This window comes from Meriones unguiculatus, chromosome 5 (genome assembly GCF_030254825.1).
Source record: "Meriones unguiculatus strain TT.TT164.6M chromosome 5, Bangor_MerUng_6.1, whole genome shotgun sequence".
In the NCBI taxonomy this organism is placed as follows: domain Eukaryota; kingdom Metazoa; phylum Chordata; class Mammalia; order Rodentia; family Muridae; genus Meriones; species Meriones unguiculatus.
In genome coordinates, this window is record NC_083353.1 from 132914305 (window position 1) to 132939773 (window position 25469).

Below are 25469 nucleotides of genomic sequence, written 5' to 3' on the forward strand. Positions count from 1 at the left end.
AGTGGGGGACACAGATCAAGGTATGTCCATGGTTCTTTCTCAGAGGAATCAAACTCAGAGTATGCTCAGATAGCCAGGAAGTTGTCTAGAGGGGCCCAGATACCCAGGACGTTGTCTAGTGGGGGCCCAGGGTTCGCTTCTTCCACTGTAAACCAGCATTCCTCCAGACTCCTCCTTTCGCAAACAGAAAGAGCACAAACGTATTCACAGTTAAACATCCAGTCCCTCATCCCTGTTACCAGTCACCTCTAAACGTTAGCCTTGGAAGGCCGCTCTCCTTCATATCTCCTGCCCAACAGGCACCAACTCCATGCATCTCTGGCAGTCTCCACCATAAAAGAAAAGAGAAAGCACAGTGTCCAGAAAAACGTGAAATGCAAAATGACTTACAGAAGGACTCTGTAGATCTTCATGATTGGCATCTTGCTTGATTCAGCTAGGCTGAGCACACTGTGGTAACCCTGCCCCTCACACCAAAATAAAGAGGCATGAGAGCAAGGATGGTTCCAGGACAGAAGCGAGGAAGCTGACTTTTTTTTATGGTGGCCACACGGAAGGGATGGAGAAAAAGGAACTTCAGAAGGCATAGCTCCGGAAAACACCAGCCAGAGGAAAGGAGAGGCAGCTGCCCAGCTCACCCGAGGCTGTCGTGTGTGAGGGCTTAGCGGCGTCCCGGGCCCGAGTGGGAGGCACCACACAGCCTGCTCACACCTGAAGCTGGTGCGGTGCAGCCCAGAGCACACATGTCCTCCAGCATGAGGGAAGCCCTCCCCAGTGGACCAACAACCACCCGATGCTGTGGAGAGCGGAGCACACCTGCTTGTTCTTGCCAGGTGGCGTACCTGGGACTTACAGGGTTAACACAAGTTCAAGTCAATGTGAGCAACAGGAAATTAGAAACATGAATGGATGAGATGAAGGACTTTTTGAAGGAGAAATTCACCCAATTTCAGTTAACAGGTAGTATCAATCTCCGCGTAGAAGTTTCCCCAAGAGGAAAACAATGTTTTATAAAATTCTTCATTTAAAAAAGCACAGAGCTACCTTCAAACTCTGCTGTAACTAACTCTGTTCATATTTGAAGCACGTAATATGGTGTCTGGACATATATGCATATGAACATGATTTCCTGTGACAGTGATTTGCATGTGGGCAGAGTGAAGGTCTCTTCCCTCAGCACACCACCCTGGGGTTACTCCAGCTGCCGCGCCGAGTGCCAGTCTCCAGAACGCAGGCCTGTCCGACTGCATACTCGCCCTGCTCCCCCAGCCATGGGACCCTGGCACTCCCCCTCTGCCCTCTGGGTTTGGTTTAACTCTCCACCACAGTGTTTCGACTTCCTGCTCGTTCTCTTGCCCTCTATGTGGCAAGGCGTCCTGTGGTTTACCTGGTCTGACATACCGAACGGAAATGACAGCAGCAGGAGCTGGGTACAGTGACGCTCACCTGTAATCCCAGCACCCTGGAGGCAGAGACAGGTGGATCTCTGAGTTCTAGGCCCAGCCTGGTCTACACAGTGAGTCTAGGACAGCCAGGGCTACACAGAGAAACCCTTTCTCAAAAAACCAAACAGCCCTCTCCCCAAGACAGCAACTGGGACATTGCCAAGGTTCTTCCAGGCGTGAGACTGCCATGGGGAGATAGCCGGCGGCCTACACGGGGTGAGCAATTAGAAGGAAGAGAGCATGAAGTCTTCAGTCAGGGTCAACAAGTGCCTACTGTCTCTGGGCAGACAGAGTCCTGGAAAAGGTATTAAGTACTTTGGGGGCTGGAGAGACGGCTCAGGAGTTAAGAACACTGGTTGTACTTTCAGAGGATTAGGGTTCAGTTCCCAGCACCAACATGACAACTCACAGCCTGTAACTCCGGTTCTGGGAGATCTGATGGCCTCTGCTGGCCTCTCTGGGTGCTTGGATGAATGAGATGCATACACATGTATACATGTGTATGTATATGTTACTTATATGTAGTGTGTATATATACAGATATGTATATATGTGTATATATATATATACAGATATGTATGCATATATGTATACATTTCCACATGAATACAGAAAAAATAAAACCTTTGTTCTGAAAGAGCATTTTAAAAATAGAAGCATGGCTGTCATTGCTCTGCCCTCGTTGAGATTCTCCAACCCGTTGTTGAGATTCTCTAACCCGTTGTTGAGATTCTCCAGTTACTAACTCTGGGAAGAGACCCCAGGCCATTTCCTTCCTTGCACACCTCCCATTGGGACTGCACACCTCAGCGCTGCAGGAACTGGCACAGGTGGCTATGCTCACACACAGCCTGTGCTTATGGCTTCCCCTCAAGATCCCAGTCAGATGCCCCAGGCTTGGCTCAGAGGCCTTGAAGTCATTCCGCTTTAAAAATCCTCCTTAACTTTCTCAGGACTCTTACACGGATGCTGCCAGCCAGCTCAGGTTGACCAGAGCTTGCTTAGAGTCCTGCTATCCGCCCTGTGCTGCTCTAACAGACGGCCCAGGGCAGGAGAGAACCAGCCCTGGTTCTAGATTTAGAGAGCTGAAACTGTGTGGAAGATATGCTAGCACCAGGCTCTAAGGGAGAAGCTTGCAAGCTCCCAACTCGACACATTTCACGTAGGAGGCCTTCCTTTGCGAATACCTGGACCCGTACTGGTGACAAGCTCAGGAAATCCAGAGTAAGCCATGGGGATATGATCTTTACCTCATGGCAGAATCTAGGGGCCTCCATCACCTAAGTTCTGGGGGCTAAGGGGCAAGGCCAGCAGCCCAGCATCCTCGGCAGCATACGCATCATCCACAGCATCTACAGCAGCATCCACAGCATCTACAGCAGCATCCACAGCAGCATCCACAGCAGCATCTATAGCATCCACAGCAGCATCCACAGCAGCATCCACAACAGCATCCACAGCAGCATCCACAGAATCTACAGCAGCATCCACAGCAGCATCCACAGCAGCATCCACAGCATCCACAGCAGCATCCACAGCAGCATCCACAGCAGCATCCACAGCAGCATCCACAGTATCTACAGCAGCATCCACAGAATCTACAGCAGCATCCACAGCATCCACAGCAGCATCCACAGCATCATCCACAGCAGCATCCACAGCAGCATCCACAGCAGCATCCACAGCAGCATCCACAGCAGCATCCACAGTATCTACAGCAGCATCCACAGAATCTACAGCAGCATCCACAGCATCCACAGCAGCATCCACAGCATCCACAGCAGCATCCACAGCAGCATCCACAGCATCTACAGCAGCATCCACAGCATCTACAGCAGCATCCACAGCATCCACAGCAGCATCCACAGCATCCACAGCAGCATCCACAGCATCCACAGCAGCATCCACAGCATCTACAGCAGCATCCACAGCATCCACAGCAGCATCCACAGCATCTACAGCAGCATCCACAGCATCCACAGCATCTACAGCAGCATCCACAGCAGCATCCACAGCATCCACAGCAGCATCCACAGCATCCACAGCAGCATCCACAGCATCTACAGCAGCATCCACAGCATCCACAGCAGCATCCACAGCATCCACAGCAGCATCTATAGCATCCACAGCAGCATCTATAGCATCCACAGCAGCATCCACAGCATCCACAGCAGCATCTATAGCATCCACAGCAGCATCTATAGCATCCACAGCAGCATCCACAGCATCCACAGCAGCATCTATAGCATCCACAGCAGCATCCACAGCAGCATCCACAGCAGCATCCACAGCAGCATCCACAGCAGCATCCACAGCATCTACAGCAGCATCCACAGCAGCATCCACAGCATCTACAGCAGCATCTACAGCAGCATCCACAGCATCCACAGCAGCATCCACAGCAGCATCCACAGCAGCATCCACAGCATCTACAGCAGCATCTACAGCATCCACAGCAGCATCCACAGCATCCAGGCTGCACCTGTCACACCTGGGTTCAGTTGTCCCTTGTGGTCATTCTGCTTCTTGTCACCTTTGTCTTTTGGGCTTCCTAGTGCCTCCTGCCCTGACCCGGCCCTGGGAAAGGTGTCCCCATGGCTGGAGGTCCCCTCATGTGTGCCAAGGGTTCTGTGACAGAACAAGGCAGTCATTGGTGTGAAATATGCAGACCAGGGCAGGGTGGGGAGATGGCGGCACTGAAGCCAGGAATCCAAGCTAGATGCAAGCAGGCGCTCCTCAAAACAGGAGTTCAACCAACACATAGCTACTGTTGAGCTTCTAAGTGGGGGTGCCCCTCCTACCTCCACCCTCCTACCTCTACAAGAATGTTGCTTTACTGGGATACAGTATCTATCATCAGCTTCAACAGCAGAACCAATGCTGTATAACCCACTGTCTAAGGTAATTATAGTTGATTCATTACTGAGATATCGTGTCAGGTTTTCTCCATTAATATTACATGGCAGTAAGTTATCCTGAGGATGGGAAAAGAATAAAAGCCAGGCTCTTTGTGGACTTACGTTTGATCAGAATCTTAGGGCACGCCTAAGAGGCCACTCTGCATATACCAACTACCCTGTGCCCAGGGCTCCACTGTCTCCTGGAGATGGGAGGGCAGAAAGGTGGAAGCAAACCTGTGCACGGGGAGAACTCAAAGTGGTGAATGCAGATGCAGGCACCCAAAGAGGGTTGTTTGATTTTTATCAGCCAAGTGCACAGCAATGAGGCAGTGGGCTTGGGGCACGGGTGATCGAATACTCAACTTCCAGGCTGGTGTCCCCTGTGGAAAGCACTCCAGTACAGGCTGGCTTGCTAGCGGCCCTAGACTCTCCCCCTCTGCTTCCGCCAGCCCCCTTTGTCATGACGACTGCCAGCTGAGCCCTCATGTTCACCCAGGTACACACTGTTTTCCAGTAATGCTCAAAGCCCCACACAGACTCAACATTTTCAGTAAGAGGTGATGTAAAACCTGCCCAAAAGCCTTTAGAGTAAGGCAGTTGGTGGCTGGCCCCCCTGTGCTATGCGGTATGGTGCACAATGGTCCAGCTCTGGCCATGCCATGAAGTCAGTCTCCCCAAGTGCTTCCCAGACTTTGTCCCCTGCCCTCCTGTGCGTGGTCCACACAGCTGTGCCTGTGTCCTCTGGTTCCCTCCACAGAACCGAGCACAGTCTCGCTGCTTGTTACTGCGCAGCCCCTGTTGTTACCAGAGGTCGTACGGGAGACCCTGTAACGATGCTGAGAATTCATCCTGTGCAGGCTCACCCAGACAAGGCCCTTCCATCCTCAGGGCAAGAACCTCTCGTGTGAATGGTATCTACAGAGTAGCAGGCAGCTAGGAAACGTCAGGTCTAGTGATAAGGCGGTGCGAGTAGAAATGGTGGTAGCAGAGGATAATCACATCTAAAGTAACACTAGAACACAGGTAAAGAACACTGGTCTCCGAGGGGCCTGGTCTGGAGCGAACCTGTGGCTCGCGGACGCCTCCTTCTGGTCTGGACCCTTCTTCCCTATCGTAGGCCAGCAGCAGTCAGCCACTCAGAGTGTGGCTGTGCCTCGGACTCTCAGCACAGGACCAGACACTGCCAGGCCTGTGACGCCCATGCTAGAGCAGAAGGAGACCGCGGTGCCTCACCCTCTCCAAGGATATAAAGAAAGTTACTAGCTGCTAGGGGACAGGACTGACGTTTTTTCTGTGGTGTAGCTACTGTGAAGGTTTCCCTGCTCATATAAACAACCCTGAATAGACACAGCAGGTCACTAAAAAAAGTGTGACTGTGTGGTTAAAAAAAAAAAAAAAAACAACAACATATCAGCTATTGAGAAACTGGAGACTGTGGTGTTTTCTCCCACTGTGTGTGAGGGCTGGGATGCTTGTATCCCCATCAGTGAGCTTTAAGACAGAACTAGCAAAAGCCAGCGAGCTGAGGAAAAGGACGGGCAATACAGAGGTCAGCGCATGGGAGGCGAAGTCCTGAGCCCGGAGGGAGCGCTGGGGCACAGGGTGTCGAGGGAAGCCTTGCTGTCTAACTTCCATTTGGACCAACAAGCCCTGGAGACACCTACCTTGCCAGTGGAGAGCAGAGCCTGGCCTGGAAGTATCTACCAAGGGAGGAGAAGGAAGGATCTAGTATGGGTAAGTAGACAGTATGGACAGACGCCTGACAGCCTGGGACAGGCCATCTTTACTTCCGAAGCCCATTCACCAGCAGAATGGCTACTGGTGGATTCTCATCAGAGAACCTGAGAGACTGAGGCCAGACAGAATTCTTATTTTACCATGTTTTATATAAAATAGACATTTACATAAATTTTATTTTTGAAAGACTCAGGCAAAGTATACAGTCAGACTTAAACGGAGAAATGTTTTAAGCAGCATAGTAAAAATAATGCAGGTGTACATTTATATATGATCAGCCAAAACAGGAATGTTGAGCAGTAGGATCAAAGAACTCCGCCCTGACAGCAGACAGCAGCTTCCACACGGCCGAAACAGGCACCTCAGTCCCCAGGAGGAAAATGCTCCTTCCTTTCACCCGGGTGGTGACAGGGCCGCCACGAGAACTTTAAGCCCACGGACTGTAACCTGCTTCGTCCTGGGACACGGCTGGGCAACCACCATTTCAGGGTGGCCTGTCACGTGCTCTGTGGCTGGGGTGCTCATCACTAAGACTGCCTGGGTCACTGTTACTATCTCCACAATGCCCAGCGGGTGACTGCGTAGAGTGATAGTAGGACCAGAACTCTGAAGCGCTGACCTGGAGCTAGTGCGTCCCCATGGCAGCGACAACTAACTAAAGAAAGTGCACATCAGCGACACGCGCTCACGATGGCCATCCACCGCGTCCCTGGCCTCTGCTCACGATGGCCATCCACCGTGTCCCTGGCCTCTGCTCGCGTTTCCTGGTGGGAATGACTGCTGACTCCACTCACAGTCAGCCCAGGGCGGTGCCCTGGGTGCTAGCTGCTTGTTCTTAGAGTTCCGTGCCCTGAGGCCTTTAGTCAGGGGAGTCCGGGTGAGTAAATGTGCATATTTCAGCAGAAACCCTCCGGTGGCTCCAGGTGTCTTACCCCCTCCCCCACATGGTCCTGCTTCAGTATGAAGCCTCGGTTTGTACTATGATTTCTTTACCTGCTCTCTCAGAACAGAGCTCACAAAAACACGTATGCCAGAAGTGTTTGCAGAACTACACAACATGCCTTGTGTTGAAAACTCAGACAGGAATCACTGTTTCCGACAGTGCTGTTTGGTTCTGAATTCTTAGCTTACACAGCTGCAGCGTGGACTCAGGTTCTGTGGTATTGGGCAATACCAATCTACAGTCAAAAGTGTGGCCTGACAACGAGAAAACAAAAATGCCCCCCAAGGCTATGCGCCTTCGGTCATAACTCATCTTCCTATTCTCCTGGGCAGACGCACCACAGAAAGGCATTTGCCTGTGATTGTTTTAAAGACAAGTTTTGGTTGGTTGGTTGGTTGTTTTTTTTTCTGAGACAGCTCTGTGTAGCCCTGGCTATCTTAGAACTCACTCTGCAGACCAGTCTGGCCTTGAACTCAGAGATCCACCTGCCCCTGCCTCCCAAGTACCGGGATCAAAGGCATGCACCACTGTGCCTAGCTCATAAAAAACAGGTTTTAATAAGTGCAATCAAGAACAAAATAACAAAGCCCATTGTCTGCATACCAGGCAGAGCAAACCCGTGCCTGTCATGGACACCTTCTGTGAGTCCAAAGGAGTCAGGTTTTGTTGGTTTTTTTGTTATCCTTGGCACCCTGCCTGGCACATGCACATGGCGAGACAGCGCCTCTCCATCTGACAGCCAAGCATTTTCTAAACAGAAGGACACGTTATAGTCCAGTGGCACAAGCAGAAAGCCACCCCGCTCAGCCACCTGCCGGCCAGTCCAGAAAGAACGGCCCTGACCAAACCCACAGCGCAATAACTCAATCTTTACAATTCTTTGGCTCATTTTAGTTCAGTATCGAGGCAAAAGCATTTTGTGGTATTACCCACATCTCCTTGATAAACGTAGTCAGCTCCGCACACTTTGCTGGCACTGGAGCACTGTTTCAGGGAGTCTGAAAGGGCCCGGCTGATCTCCCAGGGCAGCTAGGCCCGGGAGGCCTCCTACCAGCCACGTTGCTGTCTGCTAACAGTCACAGGAAATGTGACGTTTGCTTTCTCTCCTCCCTCAGTTCAGCCACCTCAGGCTTCTACGGTGTGGTTTGGAATTTTATTTAGTCTTGGCTAAAAGCTGCAAAGGCCTGTGCAATTCCACTGTAGACTTCAGAAGAAAACCCGAATCCTAATGCAGACCAGGAGCGTCTTTATGATTTTCAAAAGAACCTAACCCAGGGCTCAGATGACTTCGGCAGCCAGTGACAGAGGGCTCGCCTGCGGGCCTGAGGTTCTGACCCAGAACCACACAAACAAAAAGGCCCCCGGCCCCACAGAGCATCCACTCCCATGGTCTCTGGACTTTTGGTTCATTCACCTGCGTTCCACCAGCAAACCAGGTTTTATAAATGGCATCAGGAACCTGAAACATTTGAATCACTTTGAAAAGTCCGGACTAAATAATCCCCACATTTAAAATAAGCCACCAAAGCATTCCTGTAACCTATGTCAAAGCACAGGACCGGACTGCCGTGGGAAGGTTTCATGACAGGGACTGGCTTTAGGTAAGATGGAGGGCAGGCCTGAGACAGAGATGGTGAGGGGGACACAACATGCATGTGAGAGGAAAACATTTCAGGAACGCCATGCTGGGGGCTCGGCCCAGGCAAACAAATCCTGATTCGCTCTTTGCCTCCTTCTTCCTACCCAGGCAGGGCGTGTTCAGAATTCTGAGCCACCGGGCTGGGTTAAAAGAAAGTTTTAGCTGTGGCTAGGGCTCAGTGGGGGAGCGCTTCCTGCTGTAAGTCTCTGGGAGCAGTAAGGAGGAGGAGGAGGAGGGCCGCCAGCTCAGGCTTCAGAAGCTCTGTCCAGCCACCCTGGACAGTGCCTCATGACAAGCCAAGCTCTCCGCTTCTGGGGAGTAAGAAAGACTCCCACTTGCTATTCCACATTACAAAGACCACACAGCGTGTTACAAGATGCACTCAACATCGACTTTCTCACAGGCAACATTCCAGCCATGGAACCTAGCTCACTGGCTCATTTCAAGAAGGGTCCCAAATATCCAAGCCAACAAAGCACGCTGACTTTGCTTTCTTTTTGAGTAGTGCTTATTTTTAATGTTTTGGCAGATGAATGAGGAAGAAGAGATGCCCAGAGGCAGCAGCCTCCCAGACGCCAGGGGGCCTTTTCTCTTCAGAAGTGCTCACGCTGTCATTGCCTTGTAATTACCCAACAAGCTCACACTGAGACTCTGGTAGCACTTTAAATAAGGCAAGGTCATGTCAAACACTGCAGTTCAAGCTGCCCCACCAGCTTCTAATGCACCATCTGGTAGCTCTGTTCTAACAAGCGCTGCTAAGAAGTCACTTTTACCAAGGATCCCTACTTCCAATGTCGAGACCAGGGACTGTTTTATAATAAACATTACAGCACATTGTTTGACCTTTGGATTTATGTCTTAGCTGAAAATAAGGTTCTGGATCAAGTTATGACGCGTAATGCTGACAGACAAATACACACAGCAGGTGAGGAGCTGCCCCAAAGAAGAGGTGTGGCTGGACCAAACTCCCTCGCAAGCCTTTTCAGAGGAGTGTTCGGCTGCTTATTTCAGCTTACCTGCTACAGAAATAGCACACACAGGCACTGCCTCCTGATGCTGGGTGCAGGAAGCGAAGGGCTGGCTGCATGGTGAGGGGCTTTGGCTTTCCAGCGGTCTGAGTGACATCTGGCTCAGCGTCAGGGCCTCGTGGCTGCGGCGTTCTGTTCCCTGGGGTGAGCCCTTCCACCTCCTGCACTCCCCAAGACTGAGCTGTGGCCCCTCGTTCTACCAGCCTTCGTGGCAAATAACCAGTATGGCCTGGGGAGAGTGTTAAAGCTTTCCTATTTTGCAATTTTCATATGCTTGGTTTTGAGAGATGCTATCAAAATGACTAGGTACAGAGAAAAAAAGGCAAGAAATGTGGATGTATATATTAAATATTTTATAAGTTATATAATAAATAACACTAAAATAATTCTAATTGTGATTTCAACCTTGCCTTCCTTATTTTTAAATATAAACATATTTTTAAAAAATTATGAATTCAGACTTTACCGTAAGGTTTTAGAGTACTCTCCACACTCTCCAAATTTACTAGGCAGAAAGCCACTGTGTTTCAAATACAGAATTCTCACCGACCCTCAAAAGTCAGTAAGCAGAGCTGTCTTCCCTCGACTCAGTCTGTGAGGAATTGTGTCACAGTAGTGGAGATTCCTCAGTGCTCAGGTTTACCTTTCAAAAATAATAAATCTCGCAAGTCTTGACCTTAGGAGAATAAAGAAGAACTCTAACACTTGTGTGCAGCCGTACCCTGCTGCGCCACGCCAGCAGCACACGTCAGGGTCCCAGCTGCCCGGCTAAGCTCACACACACACGGTTTTGGAGTGGAGACACGGCTCTTGTGAAGCTTGGGATACAAGCATGTAAAACATTTCCATGAAGAACTTAGGATGCCGAGCTTTGACTTTCCTGTAGAGACGTTAGCCACAGAGACCCCTAGGAGACCCATCTTTGTGTTTTAGGCACTGGAAACACTTACACCAGGGCGGGATTCAACAAACTTCTGCTTAGCGATGCTCTTGGAGACATTAGGGCAAGCCCAGGCGTCAGTGCTCGGCTCCCGTGCACACCACGGGATCTCCCAACAGTCCTGGGCTCCTGGGGACCAGCTGAGCTCGGGCTGACTCTTCCCCAGGGCTCATCCAGAGGAGACAGCCTCCCAGAGGAGCAGCTCCGAGGACTCCATGCCTCTGTGTTTCTGCTACAGTAAGAACACGGTTCACTATCTGTGCTGCCGAGGCTGCTCGTCCTCTGGAGGGAGCCATGCAGCGGAGCCGGTAGAGCGGCACTTTCCCCTTCTCTTCCCGGCAGATGTCGGCTCTCCTTTGCTGCGTGTCCCTTCATCAGTCACCAGCAACCATCTCCCTCTGTGTCCGCAGGAGGGGAGCACCTGGCTGGCAGTCAGTGTGTGAGCAAGGCCCCCACCTGTCCTCCTCCAGCCTGGAGTCCCACGAGCCTGCGGCCTTTCCTGACTACGTGTGGTCCTGCTCCCGGACTTCCTGCAACCTTCTCTCCAGGCGATCCAGCTTGGCTAGGTTCTCCTTCAGCAGCTGGCTGTCTGGAACCAGGCCCAGGGCCCTCTCATAGTAGGCCCTTGCAGACACATAGCTCCCCTGCGGGGAAGAAGAGAACACTGCTCAGCACAGCCCTGAAGATTGGGGTCAGGCCTCCCCTTCCTCTGACTGCCAGTACCCAGGCTCCCCCAAGGAAACCGTATCTGGGTAATTTTACCCTTATCTCTCGGTGCTTTGGGGCAGGGAAGAGCCAGCTGGGGAATGTGGAGGCTGATAGCTCCAGCTAAGTTAAGGGGCGCACACAGATTCCAGCTTTCTCAGCAGGGAGAGCAGCCATCACCCCACAGCCTTCTCGGGAAGGCAGCACTGAGCTGCTCTTCTTTGTAAGCAACAGGCTTGGGGTAGAGGTGGGGAGGAAGAGCAGCAACTAAACAGACGTCCACTGTTAGCGTCTTAGTTTGTTCTATCTTCAGCCTCGCCTAACGCAAGCTTTCCACAATGCCAAGACCTGATTAGAAGATGGGTTTAGGGCTGGGCATCCACACGCCCGGAAGTAAGCCCCCGGCACAGCTCCTGGCTCACCACGCTGGACTGAGATGGGCTCTTTCTTTGATCTGCTCAGTCTGGGGCAGAGATGGCTACACTTTCCCTCAGGAAGCTGCCCATCTCTTCCCACTGTAAAACTACAAACTAATTTGACATCGTCCTCGGCTGCAGCTGCCATGCGGGCAGACGCCAAGGAGTCTCAACTCTCTGTCACAATTTAAAACATCACCTCTCCACGCTAGCAGCTGTCTACCAACATGCATCTTCCCACATGTGCCTGTGGAGCTCAGGGGCTGCCTGACAACACAGCGAGACCCCACGGGTTGCCATGGTGACCCCAGCCCTGGGTACACTGTTCAGACTCTGTGACTCACCTCTGGTTCTCATGGTGCTTATGTGTGCAGCTGGTGAAAAAGAAAGTGGAAATGACGAGGGGAAAAAAAGGAATTGTACACTGAGAAGGCAGCTACGTCCCGTGTAGCAGACAGATACAGATATATGCTGTGTCTATTTATATTATAGATAGATAGATAGATGGATGGATAGATAGATAGTAGATGATATATAATAGATGATAGATGGATGGATATATGATAGATGATATATAGATAGATGATAGATCTATAGATACATGATAGATAAATGAATGGATGGATAAATAGATGATAGACAGATAGATGATAGACAGATGGATAGAAGGTATACAGTCAGTGCTGAAAGAAGCCAAACTGGCCCAGGCCCAGGAGCCCAGCTCTGGCACCACTGGTTTGCTAACTCCAGCACCCTCCTCCAAGTCCCTAGTGTACGCGTGGACACCCTCACCTTGTGTAGCCCACAGCTCTCAAGACACTCCAGGGAGTGGGTCCTCAGGTCCGTGGAGGCTACCCTGAATCTGGGCCTCACCCTTGACCTTGGAATTGTCTCAGATCACTGGGCTTCTCTGCCCTTTACACAAAATCTAGTTTGCCTTCAGATGGCTCTTTTCTTGACTAAATTGTAAGCCCTGTATATGTGTTTTTAATTCTATCCCTCGAGTCAATGACTCCAATTAGGTGTTCTGTAGGAATTGGAGTGAGGTGATTGCTAGAACTGAATTTATCTAACTAGGACTAACACTTATCTCTCAGTGATAGCAGATGCATTTGCTGTGCCCAGCTGCCGTGGCCAGGCATTGTGGCCAGGCGCTGCTCCCTGACAGTGAAGACAGAACACAGAGAGTTCCACAGCGCTGTCCTACACAGCATGGTGGTCATCACGGAGCCAGGTTGAAAGAGTGATGGATTACGGAGTCCTGATAGAGCCCATCAACCTCATTTCACAGAAAAGCCCAGTGTGCTAGAGAGTACACACCCCTAAACCAGAAAGTGCAAAATGTTCAAAGCCTGCTACTTTGTGACCAGGGTACCATGGATGGGAGATTCCGTCACTGACCCCATGGAGAGGCCTCCCTGCAGACACACTTACACACCCCACGCCGAAGGTGTCCACATGTGAGATACTTCAGGTCACAAGCACACTGAGCGTACATGCCCTTCCTTCCCCGGGGGGGGGGGGCGCAGCCCTCACCGCCTTCTCATCCGAGCACCTCCTTGTCAAGCCTTACTTCAACCTTCACCTCCAGCCCTTGGAGGCCCACACTCTCAGCCTCAGGGCAGCAGCCAGGGGCAGGATGAGCAGCCCCGTGACAAACACTCCTTACAGGACCGCCAGGATGGCTCCTGTGCTCCCACAGTGACAACCCGGGACTATTAAGGTGGTGTCAGAATGACACAACCAACCAACCAACATGGCGAACACACACGTTCACAGCAGACCACATCCTTCAGATCAACCCACAGGATTGTGAACCACGACTGTGGGAGCTTCCCACTGCTCAGGCGACTCCGTGACGTCTGCATGACCAACAGTGATTTTTAAATGACCGTCAACTACATTTGAGAACAGTCACTCAGAAGATAGTTCTCCAGTCTCCAGAGCTCTATGAATTTACCTGGTAATTACCCTGTTTTCTTTTTCTGAACGTTCTTGGGTATATCCTTTCTAATTCTTTACATCGACAACTGAACTTTAATTTCAGTATATCCCGCCTGAGGCAGCTGTACATGGCTTTCAGAACAACTCCTAAAGAGGACTTCGCCCCTGAAGGAGGTCCACCTGCCTCACAGTGAGCGCCGTTAACCATCATCCCACAGCACTGCTCAGGCGCCTGGATCCCCCGCGGCGCCTCGGCTTGAAGTGGTCAGTGGTTTTGAGGAGACCGTGAGCAGAGCCCCGCAGCAGGCAGGCAGCACCCAGAGATGCAGCAGGCAGGCAGCACCCAGCCCCGCAGCAGGCAGGTGGCACCCAGTGATGCAGCCTACCTGGATGTGTCTAATGCCTCCCATGTTCATCCACGCCTGCGCCTGCTCCGGGTCCAGGGCCACAGCCGCCTCGTAGCTCTGAGCAGAGAAGGAGAGCATCACGTTAGGCACCCCCTGCCCACAGGCAGGCCTGAGAGATGACATCACTCCCTGTGGCACATCTAGTCTGCTCTTTCAGGGTTGACGGCAAGGGAGCCTGGGGGGGGGACCACGGGGCCTCTGTGACAGCACCTGCAGCCTGCTGTGGAGACCCAGGGTTTCTGAATGGCTTCTCTCTCTGTTCTGCAGAAAAGCTGTGCGTGCGGCCTTCCCACTACAACTGAGCACTGGAGTGCAGAAGCCAGGGATGTGGTTCAGTACGGAGCACAGGCTCAGCCGCTGTGAGGCCCTGGGCTTGACCCCCAGCACTCACAAAAGGGATAAAGACGAATCCCAGAACCTGATGTGCTCTCCGGAGCGCTTAACCGTGGCCCATCGTCCCGCAGCCCCAACTTACCGCTAAGCCCCCAAAGCAGTGTGCTCATGTCATTTATGCCACTGTATGGGACCCGACACCTGTCCTTCCGCTGCCTTTCTGCAGCTCCTCAGAGCTGAACTGTGGCAGCACACTTCTAGAATTTTGGCTGCTCTGAGGCAAATGACTGGCCCCTTAATGATGAAGTGTTTAAACGTGTTTGTTTTGAGACAGAATCTCTCTACAGCTTTGTTGTCCTAAAGCTCACTGGCCTTGAACCTGTGGTCCTCTGCCTCCAGGTACAGCACCACACCGTGCTGACGTGGTCATGTTTTTAGACCGTTACTGGCTGTGGAGATGAAGCACAGGCATGTCGCTGCAAATGGTGGACAGACACCAACGTCCACCGTGTGGGTCCCGGGGTCGGGCTTGGAGACAAGTGCCTTTACCCATGAGCCATCGGGCCATACCTGACGCAGTGCTACTGAGCCAGCGGAGGCCCAGACGCCCTCATCTGGTGCAGTGGGCGTTCAAACCTGTAACTGTGACCACAGCCTACTTAGTTTACCTCGAAAGCTTTATCCAGAAGGTTCTGCTCCCTTAGCTGGTTTCCTTTCGTGAAGAAAAGCTCAGATATGATCTTTGGGTCCTTGGGCTTGAGCTGAAGAGCCTTGTCAATGGCTTCCAGTGCCTGCAGCAGCAGGAAGGAAGGAGTCATGAGGAGCAGATGAAGGAGCCCGGCTTAAAGACTGGCACTAACACCTCAGTTCACAACTGTCAGCCAGTGTGACACCTGACACACACAGGACTTTCTGCACTCCCATCTTCTCATTGCCAATTACTAGCACAAACTCATTTCCTTATACCTCAGCTTCCCCACTCAGGGATGAGCAAGGAGCAAACATCTTTACACTTTCCGAGAAGGCTGCACAATCGCAGGGGGTTCACCCTGGTCACCCTTCCTTCTGGACCTTCCTGCCTGGTGCCTGGCCCGGCTCTCACACAGGCACTGCTTAGAAGCAAACATGTGCCCTTCTGCCGAGGCTCCACAGTTTGCTCCGGGACCATGGCCTTCCCCAGGTGCGTAGGTGGGGTGGGCAGGACGGGGCTAGTCAGGCCTGCATCTGAACTGTGTGCTCTGTCCCTGTCTTCCCACCGGTCGAGCCTTAGGCACACCTGTTTCTGTTTCCTCAGAGGCCCTTCGGCTTACTGACCTCTTCCTCTCCAGACCCCCACATCGTCTGTGGAAACATGACCCCACCTAGCCAGGTGCTCGACTCTCAGGAGCTTGCTGTCCCTCTTTCTGATCTCACCAGTCACCTCTGTTTTGTGACTTCTTGACCAGTCTGTCTCCCTCCCTAAATAAGCTCCCTAGGACCAGGGCTGCCCTTTCTCCACCCCACCTCGCGCCTGGAGTTTCCTGCGGTGTCTACCCCACTATGCAGGCATTTACAAATACTCTCGAATAGGTTCGTGAATCTAACGGCTGTGTGACTTTTCAATAGGGAGACGAAGATGCAGGGCCTGACAGTTCTGCCGGCCCGGGCTGACGTGAGGACTGCAAGCGAACACTAGAACTTGGGGAGTTGGAGGGCATGCAGGGCTGGGCAGCGAGAAACTAACGGTAACTGTGAGGTAAAGTGTCTGCAGAGGAGCCCGGATGTGCTGTTTAAGATGTGTGGGCAGGTGAGAGCGAGGAAAGCTCCAGGGGCCGGGGTGCAGGCCAGGCTGTCAGGACTCCCGGCCTGTGGACACAGAGGCTCATCTGCACTATTTTGTACCCCACGGCCCTGAGGGCCCTCCCCTTCGTCCTGGCAGTCCTGCCTGTTCTGGGCGACTACACACTTGGAGAGTACCTTGTCGTGGTGCTCCTGCCTGCTGTGGATTGCCGACAGCAGGCGGTAGCATTCCAGGCATCCCGGCTCCTCGGACACGATGCGGCTGGTTATCTGCTCGGCTTCGCCGGTCTGGCCCACCACGGCTAGGACCTGCGCCTGCAGAGCCACAGGGCACGCTTAGGAGGCGCCTGGCGCTCAGAGGGGGCAGGCTGAGAAGGGCCACCAGCCTTGTGAGGGGTAGTTCCCTGCCAGCCTGACAGACACAGCAAATGTACGAAGGTGACAAGTCTCAGAGCATGACATTCACACGCTGCGGATGCTGCCTGCCCTGAGCGTGGTCACAGCACTGCAGCTCTGTGAGAGAACATCCTACTTAGAGCAGCCACGCAGGAGGTAGGTTAGAGATAAAGCGGTGGCCTCTCCAGCAAGCCATCGCGCCAGCAGGAGGCACGGCAAACACCACCAGCCCCACGCTCCTGTGCGCGCACACACACACACACACACACACACACACACACACACGGGCGTGGTGAGCATGCACTACTGGGTCTGGGTCCAGGACTCCACAGGGCTCTATTTTGGTCAGGTTGGTTTAGACTGGCGCCAGGAGGTAGACACCAGGGCCTGTGCACTCGAGGGAAGACCCGTAGGTACCCGGCGCTGCCTGGCTGCCTGTTGGGAACGCTGAAGTCGCTTGGGAAGGGCGCCTGCGCCTGTGTGGCAGCGCTCTCGTGAGCACCCCAGCCGGGCCGAGCTTCCTCCAGCTCTGCTCTAGAGTGCTCAGCTCTGCTGCAGCCTCGCACCCTCTCCCCTCCTCACCAGGGCCAGGCGGAGCTCCCGCTGGGCAGGCTGCAGGGCGACGGCTTCCCGGTACACGTCCAGAGCCTCCTCGTGCCGGCCGGTGTTGTAATAGAGCGCGCCCAGGGGCGACAGGACCTCGGCCGTGCGGGCCACCTGCAGGGCGCTGCGGGACAGAGGCAAACGGGGCTCAGGGCTCCTGGTCCACCCGGACATGGCCGCAGACGCGGGCTGGGATTCGGGCTGTGTGTAGTCAGGGCCACGCTGCGTCCCTCATGTACACCTCCAGTGACCCCTTTCCTGGCCACTCCTAGTCTCAGGAGTCTGTGTCAGCGCAATGGCTGGTTCAGGCCTTGACAGAGAGCAGCCGTGTCCATTTCCAGAGCCGATGTGGCAGTGTCAGCTGTCACGGCAGCTCCAGAAATCGAACTAATTAAAGCAGAAAACTCCCCCAACTTCGACGAGCACTGTGGCCTTCCCAGTGCATGCGTGCGTGGTTGGTCGCTGTGAGCGCGTGGCTCGCTGTCCTGCCGCTCCGGAAGTGGGAGTCTGTGTCCTGGAAGCCCACCTGCCCAGTGAGTGCCCGCCCATGGGAAGCCCTGGAGGGGGGAGGGGCTGTACCGTCTGTACCACTCTTCCGCCTTGCTGTTCTCCCCCAGGGACCTGTAGAGCCGGCCCAGGTTCACCACGGCCACGTGATGGCGCGGGCTCAGCTGGATGGCCTGCTGGTAGTGAGCCACGGCCTTCTCGGGGAAGCCTGCCGGGGGGGGGGGGCGAGAGAAGGAGCCTGTTGGGGACCAGGGGCATGGCTACCCTTCTTCCTCACAGGCAGCATCACACCGTCCGTGACCGGCCTGAGCTCTGGCCTCTTCTGCTTGCCTGACCTCGGCCCACTTCACCGTCCACCATGGCCGCCAACGAAAGAAATAACAAGGAAGCACTGATTGGTTGTTTGCTGAGACAGAGTCTTACCCATTAGCTCAGGCTGGCCTGGAAACCACCATGTAACCAGGCTAGCTTCAGTCTGAGGGCTATGATGCCAGGCGTCAACCCCACACTGCGTGTGGTCATTTCCCTAAGACACAGTCGCTGCCCATTTCCCAGAGCAGAGCAGGCCACAGCAGAGAACGCCGGCTGCAGCAGATTCTACGTGTTAAGGTCACGGGACAGGGAGGAGGCTGCTTCAGACAGCATGTGACAGTGCTCTCCTGACACCTTCTGTAAACCATACTTTAGTCAGTGTTATTTGCACACACACACACAATGTGTATGAGTGTGCGTGTGTCCTCCCTGGGGCACAGGGACATCAGAGTGCGATGCAATCAAACTCAGGCCATCGGGCTTGGCTGCAAGCATCCTTACCCAGAGAGGCCGCTCGTCACCCTCAACAGCACACTGTGACTAAACACAGCAGCCATGCCACTGCCCATCTGTCCCCAGCGTGTGTGACTCTGCTCACGCGGCCTCCACAGATGTCTAGGATGCTATTTTGTTGCCTCTTGGGATTCAAGAGGGAGTTTTTAAACCACCAAAACAAAGTGAGCTCTTCACAAATGCAGACACTAAAGTCTAGACCTAACAGCCTTGATCACCGAGCAAGCGACACAGAAGCCAGGGTGAGACTACAGTCTCCCTGGTCAGGAAGGGTCCCCAGGAAGGCTTCCTAGAAGCCAGCCAAGCGACCAAACTTCAGAGCAGCAGAGTGTGCAGCCTGGACCCCAGGTCACACCTCCCAGCCATCCTGCTTGAACACAGGGACACGCCACAGCCACCAGCGAGGTCATCAGGACCACTCCACAGCCGCCAGCGCCAGGCAGGGCTCCCCTGAACAGCAGGGACAGCCTTGGTCGGGCAGGTGCTTCCTGCTTTAATTGTGTTGGTCATGTGACTAATGACCCGGCAGGGGGCACCACACAACAATGTCACACGTGAAAGGGAGCCTGCTTCCTCAGAGGATTTCTACTCTGTTAAACAGAAGAGTGCCACATCCTGGAAATGGATCCTTTCCCGAGCTTGGTGCTGGAAACCTAATACCCAGACCCGGATCCACCGCGGGCGACGACGGTCCCTGCCGACAGGACAGCGGCACCTCTGGACTAAAGTGTCAGACATCACACCGCTTTGAGGACCCATCACACACCAACAGCGTGTGGGGCTCTGCTCAACCGCAAAGGAAACAGAATCTGTGCCCAGTTCCACGTCAGAGGGGGCCACCTCTCTGTGAGAACACACTTCTGGAGTGTGCATCAGGGGAAATTCCACTACGGGAAGCAGCCGCTGCCGGCTGGAAGCTGGACAGAGACCGGCTCTGCCCTGAGGACAGCCCGTGTGCACTGTGGGCGTGCAACCATGTGGGTGTGTGGGTGTGCACTGTGGGTGCTCAGCCTTGTGGGTGTGCATTGTGGGTGTGCAGCCCTGTGGGTGTGCAGCCCTGTGGGTGCTCAGCCTTGTGGGTGTGCATTGTGGGTGTGCAGCCCTGTGGGTGTGCAGCCCTGTGGGTGCTCAGCCTTGTGGGTGTGCATTGTGGGTGTGCAGCCCTGTGGGTGTGCAGCCCTGTGGGTGCTCAGCCTTGTGGGTGTGCATTGTGGGTGTGCGGCCCTGTGGGTGCTCAGCCTTGTGGGTGTGCAGCCCTGTGGGTGTGCACTGTGTGTGCTCAGCCTTGTGGGTGTGCACTGTGGGTGTGCAGCCCTGTGGGTGTGCACTGTGGGTGCTCAGCCTTGTGGGTGTGCACTGTGGGTGCTCAGCCTTGTGGGTGTGCACTGTGGGTGCTCAGCCTTGTGGGTATGCATTGTGGGTGTGCGGCCCTGTGGGTGCTCAGCCTTGTGGGTGTGCACTGTGTGTGCTCAGCCTTGTGGGTATGCATTGTGGGTGTGCAGCCCTGTGGGTGTACAGCCATGTGGGTGTGTGGGTGTGCACTGTGGGTGCTCAGCCTTGTGGGTGTGCATTGTGGGTGCTCAGCCCTGTGGGTGTGCAGCCCTGCGGAGTGCTGATGGGAAAGCCAGGACACCCCGGCTCAGGGCCAAGCTGCAACCTGCTCGGGGGTTTCCTAAACACCAGGTTTTGAGCTCGGAGACTTAGGAAAATGACAGCCTCAGTGCAGGGTGGCCTGAGGAGTAAGCCACCTCGCAGACAGCCACTGTGTGTGGCAGGGAGGGGCACACTCAGCAGTCGGAGGGCGCCTCACTCACCAGCGTCGACCAAAAACACGGCATAGTTGTTGTGCAGGTCTGAGCTGTCCGGGCAGTACCTGATCCCAGCCTGGTAGACGTCCTCTGCCTCCTTAAATCTGCCCTTTAGAAGAAGGAAGACACGGTTTACACAACTAACAATGCGCTGAAGACTGGGAGTGAGCAGGGGAGAGAGAAGATGCTCATGGAGCCTGTGTATATACCAGGCACTAAAAATAATAACAACAACAACAATAATAACAACAACTCGAGCTCTGCCTGAACCAAAGTTAGTGCTAACTGGGCACAAGCTCAGGTGCGCTCAGCTCCCCTGTGCAAACACGCAGACACGAAGACGCAGCATCTGAAAGCATGCTGCAAAAGGTCTTGGACCGTCCTTCCCCTTGCCGACTGGTGGAGACGCTGACTGGCAGCGCTGGCGCGGAGGCTGGGCTGGGGCAGAGGTTCACAGTGCGTGTGACAGCACACTCTCCTCTCACCTCCATCTACGGTCTGCTAGGGGAGCTTTCCAGCAGTGCGTGCATGCGTGTGCACGCGTGTGTGTGCACGGGCGCTCGAGCATTAGAGGACAGGGAGATGGTTCATTGTATCAGAGGCCAATCAAGATTTAGAAGTGTCAGAGGGCATGCATTCATTTACTCATCTAGAGCATCTGAGCGCACCCACCAGGGGGCACCCAGCAGGGCGCACCCACCAGGGCGCACCCACCAGGACTGTCCTGGAACGTGTGCAGGACTCATGGCGACCTGAGTTCAGTTCCCTGAACTTATGTAGCAGGAGAAAACTGACTCCCTCAAGTTGTTCTCCAGTCTCCACACCTACACTGTGACACACACACATGCCTATGTACACATACACACATACAGACCTGCAATACACTCACACACATGCACATACATCTACACAACTATGTGCACACATTCACATACATACATCACACATTTGCACCCCCACATAACATACATAGGCAAATTCACATGCACATGCTTAACTATGTACACACATGTACCACACACACATTCATATACTCATATACATGCACATACACATATAACACACACACACTTCTTAAGATAAAGAATTGGGTCTTGGATTGAGCCATGAAGAGAGGTCCAGGGAGCATCAGGAGAAGAGAGCTGGACCAGAAAAAAAAAACAAAACAAAACAAGAAAAGTCTCATTTCAAGATGGTTACCCACACGCACACAGGAGCTCAGTGACTGCCGTGCTGACTGTGACACACCTAGAGAGAGGAAGGGATCCTGCTGCCAGACCTGCCTGGTGTCCCCCCCCCACCCGTGTTCCCACCATCCGAGGACAATTCAGAATTCCAGACAGGCGCAGGTCCAGCATTCGGCTCACACTCTCTAGAGGGACCTGCCCGACCTCAGGACCACAGGGCTAGACACCCGCACCCTGATCCCCTACCTATAGGTCCATCTGAGACTCAAACAGCAGAGAAGAGCCGCTGGCTACTCACGGAGATCTAGCCCATGACCTAGGACCCCTCGCCCCTGTGCCCAGGGGGCTCCAGAAACAACCAGATGGTTAAGGGCCAGCATAAGAACACCATCAACAAAACCCAGGGCAGTGTGGCAGCATCGGAGCCCAACCAGCCCCATACAGCAAGCTCTGGACAAAACAGCCGAAAAGCAGAGAAATGACCGTAAATCTAGGCTTACGAAGATCATAGGGGCCTTCAAAAAGGAAATGAATAAATCCCTCAAAAATACAGGAAAATACAATCAAACAAAGGGACTTTTAAAGAGGAAATGAATAAATCACTGAATGAAATATAGAAACATACAATCAAACAGGTGAAAAAAAATGAATAAAACCATTCAAGACCTGAAAATGGAAATAGAATCAATAAAGAAATTACCAACTGAGGAAATCCTGGAGATGGAAAACTTAGGGAAGAGGGCAGGAACTACAGAGGTGAGCATCACCAACAGAATACAACTGAAGAAATCGATACATCTGTCAAAGAAAATATTAAATCAAAATATTTCTTGACACAAAACATCCAAGAGATCAAGGACATGATGAAAAGACAAAACCTAAGAATAACAGGAATAGAAGATTCCCAGCTCCAAGGACCAGAAAATATTTTCAACAAAATGGAGGAAACTTTCCCCAACCTAAAGAAAGAGATACCTTTAACATACAAGAGATTTCAGAACACAAAATACATTAGACCAGAAAAGAAATTCCTCCTGCCACATAATAATCAAAACATTAACTGTACCAAACAAAGAAAAAAATAGTAAAAGCTGCAAGGGAAAAAGGCCAAATAACATATAAAGACCTATTAGAATAACACCCAACTTCTCAATAGAGACTATAAAAGCCAGAAGGGCCTGAGTCTCGCAGAGCCTTAGAGATCACAGATGTCAGCCCAGACTGCTATACCCAGAAAAACTTTCAATCACCGTAGATGGAGAAAACAAGACATTCCACAACAGAACCAAAGTTTTAAAAATCTATGCACAAACCTAGTTCTATGGAAGAAACTACAAGGAAATCTCCAACCCAAGGAGGTTAACTCTAACCAAGAAAACATAGGATATAGATAACTTCATTACAGCAAAACCAAAAGAAGATGAGCACGCAAACACACTACCACCACCAACATCAAAATAAAAGAAACCAACAATCATTGATCATTAATATCTCACAACATCAATGGGCTCAATTCTCCAATAAAAAGACACAGTCTAACAGGATGGATGTGTAAAACAGGATCCAACATTCTGCTGCATTCAAGAAACACACCTCAGCACCAAAGATAAACTTTACCTCAAAGTAAAAGGTTGGAAAAAGGTTCTCCAAGCAAAGGGACCCAAGAAGCAAGCTGGAGTAGCTATCCTAATATCTAATAAAATAAACTTTCAACCAAAGTTAATAAAAAGAGATGGGGAAGGACACTTCATTCTCATCAAAGGAAAAATCCACCAAGATGACATCTCAACCCTGAACATCTATGCCCCAAATACAAGGGCACCCACATTTGTAAAAGAAACATTATTAAAGCTTAAATCATATACCGATCCACACACATTAATTGTGGGAGACTTCAATACCCCACTCTCACCAATGGACAGATTGTAAAGACAAAAGCTAAATAAAGAAATATTGAAGTAACAGAGGTCATGAATCAAATGGACCTAACAGGTGTCTATAGAACTTTTTACCCAAACACAAAATAATGTACTTTTCAGCACTGCATGGCACCTTCTCCAAAACCAACCATATAGCTGGTCACAAAGCAAGCCTCAACTGAGACAAGAAAACTGAATTAACCCATTGTGTTTTATCTGATCACCATGGATTAAAGCTGGACTTCAACAACAACAGAAATAACAAAAAGCCTAACATTCACAGAAACTGAAGAACTCCCTACCAAATGACCACTGGGTCAGGGAGGAAATAAAGAAATTAAAGACTTTCTAGAATTCAATGAAAATGAGGGCAAACATAGCCAAACTTAAGGGACACAATGAAAGCAGTGCAAAGAGGAAAGTTCATAGCACTAAGCACTTTTATAAAAAAACTGGAGACATCTCATACAAGCAACTTAATAGTATACCTGAAAGCTTTAGAAAAAAAAAAAAAAAGCAAACACACCCAAGAGGAATAGATGGCAGGAAATAATCAAAATCAGGGAGAAATGAATAAATTAGAAACAAAGAGACCATTAAAAAAAAAATCAACAAAACCAAGACCTGCTTGGTTCTTTGCGAAAATCAACAAGAGAGACAAAACTTAGCCAAAATAACTAAAAGTCAGGGAGAAAATATCCAAATCAACAGAATCAGAAATGAAAAGGGGGACATAACAACAGACTCTGAAGAAATCCAAACAATTATTCAGTCTTATTTCCAAAGCCTGCATGCTACAAAATTGGAAAATCTAAATGAAGTGGACAGTTTTCTTGATAGATTCCCCTTGCCAAGGTTAAAGCAAGGTCAGGTAAGCAAGGTAAGTTGTCCTATAACCCCTAAGGAAATACAAGCAGTCATTAAAAGTCTCCCATCCAAAGAAAACCCAGGGCCAGATGGTTTCAGTACAGAGTTCTACCAGACCTTCAAAGAAGAGCTAACACCAATACTCTTCAAATTATTCCACAAAATAGAAACAGAAGGAACATTGCCAAACTCATTCTATAAGGCCACAATTGCCCTAATACCTATACCACACAAAGGCCCAACTAAGAAAGAATTTCAGAAAATGACTCTACAAAATACTCACTAACCAAATTCAAGAACACATCAAAAACATCATCCAACATGATCAAGTAGGCTTCATCCCAGGGATGCAGGGATGGTTCAATATATGAAAATCCATCAGTGTAACCCACCATATAAACAAACTGAAAGAAAAAATGACATGGTTATTTTATCAGATGCTGAAAAAACATTTTGCAAAATTCAACAACCTTTCATGTTAAAAGTCTTGGAAAGATCAGGGATACAAGGCACATACCTAAACATAGTAAAGACAATATACAGCAAGCTAATAGCCAACATTAAATGGAGAGAAACTTAAATCAATCCCATTGAAATCAGGGATAAGGCAAGGTTGCCCACTCTCTCTGTATCTCTTCAACACAGTACTCGAAGTCCTAGCTAGAGCAATAAGACAATAAAGGAGATCAAGAAGATACATATAGGAAAGGAAGAAGTCAAAGTATCACTATTTGCAGATCATATGGAAGTATACATGAGTGACCCCAAAAATTCAACCAGAGAACTCCTTCAGCTGATAAACACCTTCAGTAAAGTGGTTGGATACAAAACTAACTGAAAAAAATCAGTAGCCCTCCTGTATACAAACAACAAACAGGCTGAGAAAGCCAGGAAACAACAGCCTTCACAAATGACATAAAGTACCTTGGTATGATTCTAACCAAGCAAGTGAAAGACCTGTATGACAAGAACGTCAAGGTCTCTGAAGAAAGAAATTGAAGGTATCAGAAGATGGAAAGGTCTTCCATGCTCATGGATCGGAAGGATTAACATAGTAAAAATGGTCATCTTACCCAAAGCAATCTACAGATACAACACAATTCCCATGAAAATACCAACACAATTCTTTACAGACCTTAAA

At 51.3% G+C, this 25469-nt stretch overlaps 1 protein-coding gene across 5 annotated transcripts in view; it reads right to left on the reverse strand.

The window, feature by feature from the left end:
- Window positions 1-6210: 6210 nt before the first annotated feature.
- Window positions 6211-25469, reverse strand: part of Tmtc1 (transmembrane O-mannosyltransferase targeting cadherins 1) — a 173161-nt gene continuing 153902 nt past the window's right edge. For 4 of the 5 annotated variants that reach the window (XM_060384532.1, XM_060384533.1, XM_060384530.1 and 1 more), the window contains 7 exons: window positions 20362-20464; window positions 17795-17930; window positions 17195-17339; window positions 16394-16531; window positions 15106-15228; window positions 14084-14161; window positions 6211-11276 (listed from right to left, as the gene is read on the reverse strand). In XM_060384532.1, the coding sequence (XP_060240515.1) occupies window positions 11136-11276; window positions 14084-14161; window positions 15106-15228; window positions 16394-16531; window positions 17195-17339; window positions 17795-17930; window positions 20362-20464 (864 nt within the window). In that variant the 3' untranslated portion in view covers window positions 6211-11135. The remainder of the gene's footprint in view (window positions 11277-14083; window positions 14162-15105; window positions 15229-16393; window positions 16532-17194; window positions 17340-17794; window positions 17931-20361; window positions 20465-25469) is intronic. The other variant, XM_060384531.1, reaches the window with a different exon arrangement.